General features: G+C 45.4%; 1 protein-coding gene across 1 annotated transcript; it reads left to right on the top strand.

Annotated features, from left to right (window-relative positions):
• Positions 1-2,439: 2,439 nt before the first annotated feature.
• Positions 2,440-5,539, top strand: T265_12753 (hypothetical protein; the record flags this gene model as incomplete). Its single annotated transcript, XM_009165276.1, has 3 exons — positions 2,440-2,827; positions 2,967-3,032; positions 4,800-5,539. Coding segments are annotated over 3 exons (636 nt in total), but the record flags the coding sequence as incomplete, so codon positions are not given.
• Between the last annotated feature and the right edge of the window lie 988 nt (positions 5,540-6,527).

Here is a 6,527-nt window from a genome sequence, read left to right as displayed (position 1 = left end):
GCTAGCACTAAGTCCCTCCCCCATCCACCTTTACTCTTTTCTTTACAATGTGGCTTTCAAATAAATCATGGTTGTACGGCAGTGAAGCATTGGTGTTGAACACTGATGTCATGCTGTCGATGATGATGAAACAAGGCATCCGCATCGCCTAAATGAACGCTGGATATCGTTGAGATCAGCATGTCTTATTGCTGCCAGAAAGATTATAAAAGCAACTAGAAACTATGGTGGCGCACACAGGTCGCTCAAACACTGGAGGTCGAAGTATGACGTAGAACGCTGTTTGATTGTAGAGACCCAGAATATGGGGAAGTATTTGCCACAGGCACAGCCTCACCCTATTGCACCTGATTCGATCAACCAGTCAAAAGAAGACAGGTGTTAGCGAAACGAAATGCGGGAAAGACGGAACGACAATTCACTCACAAAGTCATCGTCTTGAGGAATTGGCTGAACAGTTCAGTTGCTTCCCTTCACCATAACTGCTGGAAAGACCCAGTGGGCCTCACCTGAATATCAACACCAGCCCGCTATCAAGAACAGAAATCCAGGGTGACATCATTCCTTTAACGCGACAAAGCACTTCGCCTGGATGGTCTGTACGCCGCACTCTTCAAATAAGCTGGTGAAGCCCTGGGTAACAGTCTGACTACCCTACTGCGGGGGATTTGGGACGAAAAGTGAATGCTAGTGAAATAAAGCGCCTCAACCTTCATCCCAGTCTTCAAAACGGGCACAGGTATATTACGCAGTCATCGTGGCATAAGCCTAGTAGCCGTGGCATCCAAGGTGCTCTCTGGCATTATTGTGCAGAGGTTGACCTATTATTGGGAGAGATAGTTTCGTGAGAATCAAGCTGGGCGCATTAACTACATCTTTACCTTGAGACAAGTTCCTGAGCAGCGCTAATATTTGTAAACGTCCAATTTTGTTCGTTTTTCTTCTTCTGAAAGATGCTTTTGACTCTGTTGACTGTCCGAAAAATGGCGGCGTCTGGTGACCAGAGGCGTTCTTTCGAAATTTATATCCCTTATGAGGGCATTGTGCGAAATCCAATGGATGCATACGGGTATACGAAAGTCTGTCGCTTAAGGTCACATCCAATAGCGTAAGACATAGCTTCCCTCTCTCACCATTCATGCTCAACTTTGTTATTGATGTGTTGCTTGAAATTTTCTGCCCGCTTCTAAAACCTCGGAGGTAGAATTTCTCATAGGGGCGTTCGCTCACAGATATTGGATATGTGGACGATAGTGCTCCTCTTGCTTCAGATCTTTCGCAGATACAAACCATTTTTAATAACCTAATTTTATGCGCTTCATACCTGCGAAATGTAAAAGGTGTGTGGGATCAAACACAAACCTGATGCCTGCGGACGACCCACCGAAGTGGGAGGTTGTGTTAAATTTCTTTGGAATTACTGAAAACGAAATAATTTGAATCTGGGAGGCCAGTTCAGCTCTTACCAACCCCCGACACCTGTGAAGCCGGCGTGACGTCAGATTGTCTATCAACGGCGCTGCCATGGTACGATTCATACTGCTTTATGGATTAGAAATTTGGTCTCTACATATGGATGACATATGAAATCTTTCACCATTTGGCCACTGTCTCCGAAGCGTTGTCCGGTTCGGTGGGAAAATTAGATTAGCAATCCTGAGGTACATCGGATGGTTTTAGGAAAAAGGAGCTTCCTATTAGCACCTAGAAATATTCAGTTACATTTCGTGGGCTATACTGTGTAAACACTGACTACTTGTTTCGCTTGGCCAATGCGAATACGAGTCTTAGTCTAGGCCAACGAACGACCGACGATTCTAATATTGTATCAGCAATCAATATCTAGAAGTCCTTTGAATTTCCTGTGCTGTTATTATCATCATCCTGAAGGGACTTTTCCGACAACGACTGAGGACACTACAAGCATACACACCGATAATGAACCGGTCTGAAGGTGCTGATTATGAGGTCTATGGAGACTAAAGATGCTTTCTTACCGTCTTTGTTTACTGTCTGGATCTGGTTACTCTTTTGTGGCCTGGCTTTGGTTTGCTCTCCTTATTGTCTCTTAGCATGTTTAGATGTGTAGCTTCTCTGGAATGTACGCTGATTTGCACCGTTGTTTAACAAGGATGCCGCTTCCAATTTAGTTGTTGACTAGAGTTCCTGATATCCCTTATCCGATGGTAAAACGAACTGTCTTGTATCTTCTGTAGAACCCAAGGGATGCCAATTTGCGGTCTGATGTAATGGTACTGGTTAGCTCATATCCTAGGTGCCTTTGACTCACCTTTTTTAATTGTTCGTCCCGCTTTTGCTATCCAGTCACGAATCAATGACCCTGTACCAACTCCACAATTTTCCTTTCCATGTACTGACTAGATTTATGTTTGATGGGACGCAACAGGAACTCATATTTACCGCTTTTTGAAATTTTAGCGCCGAGTATCGCACGCCAATTCGGATACCGAGAGCGGCGTGGAAACCAACTCGGTCGGTGGAGCCAGTACTCTTTCGGCGTCAGACCTTCCCATCCGAGTTCCAATCACGTCCGCACTTGGTTTGGTTGATCCTGCATCCGTAGGCTCTTCCAATCAGAACGTCACTGGTAATGTGATCGGTGTAAATTCCACATCGTCCCCTGCCGTGTTCCCGGAGATCGAACTCCTTTTGAAACCGCATCCTTTGTATTTTGCCGGAGGAACAATAGGTCGGCCGTCTAGCCCCTCAGCTCCCGCTACCACGCGCCATACTTCGTCGAATGGAGATGGGGCTGGTACGAGCATTGGGCCTGTAAAATACCTGAAAGCGCCTACCATCACAACAGGTGATTACTTGATTCCTGTTTGCGGGCACTTAACCGTTTTGTTTTTAATCTGACATGTAAATCACAAGCGAACTGTAAGTTTTTTGTCTTCTGTTTTATTTCGTAACTTCGATAGTATAAGACTTCATTTCCTCTTCAGTGGATCACCTGTGCCGTTATCTAACAGTCCGTGTGAACCTGCAGCGACTGCATCGCGAGCTTACTGGTAAGTGTTCTTCCTTTTTCTACATACGATTGTTATTCGAAAGAACTTACTGAGTTCGAAGCGACTGGGATAACTGCTTACAGAAGTATGACCAATGAAAAAATTTCGCAGGCATAAACCTGTAAAGATCTCAATCAGCCGTCTCCTTTTCGGGCAAACGCATACGTTCTGCATCCTTGTCTCAGGACACAAAATCGCGAGCCCCGTGTGCCGACTTCAGCGACATCTGGTACTTACCAACGTTCGGATAACTTCGATCGAACAGATGGGAGTAGGTGCTTGGTCGGTCCATCTTGCAAGGCGTTTCTCGCATAATTCACCTACTAAGGAGCAGCGGTACTTATGGGGGATCTCACGAACGGACAGAGGATATTCTTTGGGCAGAAATGGCAACATATTGCCTGCTTACACTGTTTACGACATGAGGGTAGCCATGCTTGTTTGACCCCATAGTTGTGAGCTACGTGCGCAGCGTCTTCAAAAGCCTTTTCGGATCGGCGCTAATGAGGTGTGGTAGGTGCGGCAGATTCATAAGAAGACGCAGCTGCGTGTAATTAATCAAGCGTCTCTGACTGATACCCAAATGGAGAGTCTGGTACACGCCGAACTTTTTTTGCGTGAAAGTAGGTTGCACTCATTGAAGCAGTTGATTTTGAAAAATCGATCTAACGTGTTTCACTCTTGGGGCCGATCAAGCTGACTTAACAGGATCAGTAATGTGACGCTTTCGTAGAGTTTCCATTGTTCGCCGCGATGGCACACAGCCGCTGGTAACTTCATCGTATTGACAAAGCGATAAACAGTCTCAATTGATATAGACGATGTTTCCGAATATGGTCAAAGGTTGTTTATGTTTTCCAGTGAAAGCTGTCACCTAACTGATCTTGCCACGTCCAGAACATGAGTTTGACATTTTTCCAAATGGATATCCAGTTGGTTGCTCTCGGCGGTGCTTTGTATTTTCATTCGTGTGCCCGATGCTTTTCTGCTATTGAACTCGAGATAGTTCAATAGGACCATCGGAGAAATATTAGACACTTTCTTGGACTCCAGCAGCTCCTAGCTCATTCTCTTGCCATTTGCTTCTCAGATTGGTAGGACTTACACAGGACGCGATCATGCTAACACTGACACGTCCTCAACGAGCTCAAAGTGGCTTAGTGGTTAAGGCGCGAACCCACCGACCGGAAAATCCGCGGTTCGAACCCAAACTCAGTATCTCAGTATTCATGCTTACTTTGGATGGCATGGCATTCCGGTACCGAAATGGTGTTATAGCTGAATTCCTGTTCATTTTACTCTGTAATTGAGAGTTTCCAACTGTTGCTTGTTGTCGAGCCTCCAGAACGCACGCGTATGTAGTTGCGTCCACCAGGGTCACACCGGTTTGTGTAACGTTACGGTTTGGACCGAACCCATAGATAACTTGATAGACAACTAACTCTCTTACCTGTGGGTTACACGTGGTCATTCCTGATTTCCATGGCATCGAGCTCGAGGTAGCTCAGTGGTTAGGGTGAGAACTTACTAACCGGAAGGTTCGCGTTACCTTTGGGTCCATGCGTGGAAGCGTGTACCACTCCCACAAAAGCTCGTCTCCTTCCCGCGAATCCTGGAGGACGTTTTATTTGTGTTGCTCGACCTGTACTAGAATTTCAATCCTCCCCGAGTTTATCTTTACTTGCTGCTCTAGAGTCCATTTAGTTGACTAACATTTTCAATAGAGTTTGATGCTCACTCTCTGAGTCCCACTTGTTTTTTTCCTAGACGACCGCGTCAACTTCGCCTTGTACACTTACAACGAGGCTACCAATACCTACACGCGCCTAGGATCTCACATGTCCATCGAAGAACTCAACCGCGGACAACAACCACAGTCCCCCTGTCTCGATCTCTACTATGCACTTGATGACGCGCCTTCAAGTCCTCTTACTGATTCGGGTGCTTGAACCACCAGACTAACACTTGTCAGGCGATTTTTTTTCCGAAATCGAATGATGGATTTCGCTCGTTTTGTCACGCGCATTTATAATTTCTCACCCTGTGATAACATATACCACCACTGACTGGACGGTCAGCCAGACAATGGTTCGTATGCCCTCCCATTAAAAGTTCGCATGTTCATTTTGATACTGGATATGGATTTTTACGGTATTGACTTTATCTGTAATTGTTTTACTCGTCGGAACAGTGTTAAGTGAGCCCTTACCAGTGTAGTTTAGTGGAGGTACCACTCATGCAAATGGAGTTGTTTAGGCTAGCAATGCGGCTTTTTACCGCAGTAAACTCTATTTCTCTGAGTTAGTGGATAGTTCCACTTACTCCACAACTTAATGATATTGTGTCCATCTTGTCTTCGAAGGTGCAATCTTCCAATGATCACCAAGATGTGCTTTCAACAATATCTCGCGATACGGGACGAAGCAGAATCAATGATGTCAGCCTCGGCGTGCAGTAATCCACTGACAATCGGTTGAGCTATGGACTACATAAATGCTTGGTTCATCGTGGAGAAGTGTTAGACATATAACACATAAAAAGTATTTTCGAAGTTTTAACAGATCCTTCCGTGGGCCTGCGAAACAGACCAACAACCTACTTATAATCTAGCATCGATATGTTGGGCGCAGGGTGGGCTTGGGACGAAAGTAGCGATAAGCATCAATGGGTTTACTAGACATTGCTGGGTCATAGTATCAAAACTATCGGCTACGCGTGATAAAGGTGAGTGCAACGACCCAATAACTTCAGTCATATGCTTCAAGGTATGATGTTCCCTTTACAATGGACTAATAATGCCGATTCGTAGTCTTTATAACACTCCCTTAGCCCTCAATTCAATTACTAGAAAAGCATTACTGCTCCAAGACGAAGACGACGACCCGTACCTCTGGAATCCGCTCGTGTCTGAGTATCACTTGCGAATTTGCTTCGTGACAACTTAACAACCTACACTGGCACTAGACGGGACAGTCCTAGATCACGCGCACTCTCAACGTGTGTTGGTAGTAAGCCGGTTATCGATTTTCACTTATCGCTCATGTGCTTCGCCCCTGAAATATCACGCTCCGCACACCCGGGAGCAGAGCTAATTAATAATGTCGAGCTGTCATCAGTTAGATGCGATGGCTGATTCGACATCACTGCGACCCCATTATTCGAGTTGACCAAAGCCAGCAGAACACGTACATACATAAAATGTAGTTCTATGGTTCAATCAGGTCAATCCTCATTACCGGATATCATTGAAACCCAACGGCGTAGGTAAGATAAGCGGGAAACCACCCTGATGCACCACCAACGTAGCTGGTCCATACCATTTTCACTGATTGTTGTTCTCTGAATAGAAGTCGTACACAGGCGTTTCCTATGCACAATAGCGAGAGTTGAAAGTACACTGAGTAGCCCTTGTTCGGTATTTTGTCTTTATCAGCGGAGAGTCCGCGGTGAACATAACAGTTCGAGCTCTCAGTAAACGTGTGTATATTCCAAAGA

This window comes from Opisthorchis viverrini (assembly GCF_000715545.1).
Source record: "Opisthorchis viverrini unplaced genomic scaffold opera_v5_13, whole genome shotgun sequence".
Taxonomy (NCBI): Eukaryota; Metazoa; Platyhelminthes; class Trematoda; order Opisthorchiida; family Opisthorchiidae; genus Opisthorchis; species Opisthorchis viverrini.
Note: the sequence above shows the minus strand (reverse complement) of the source record. Positions and strands in the feature narration are given on the sequence as shown.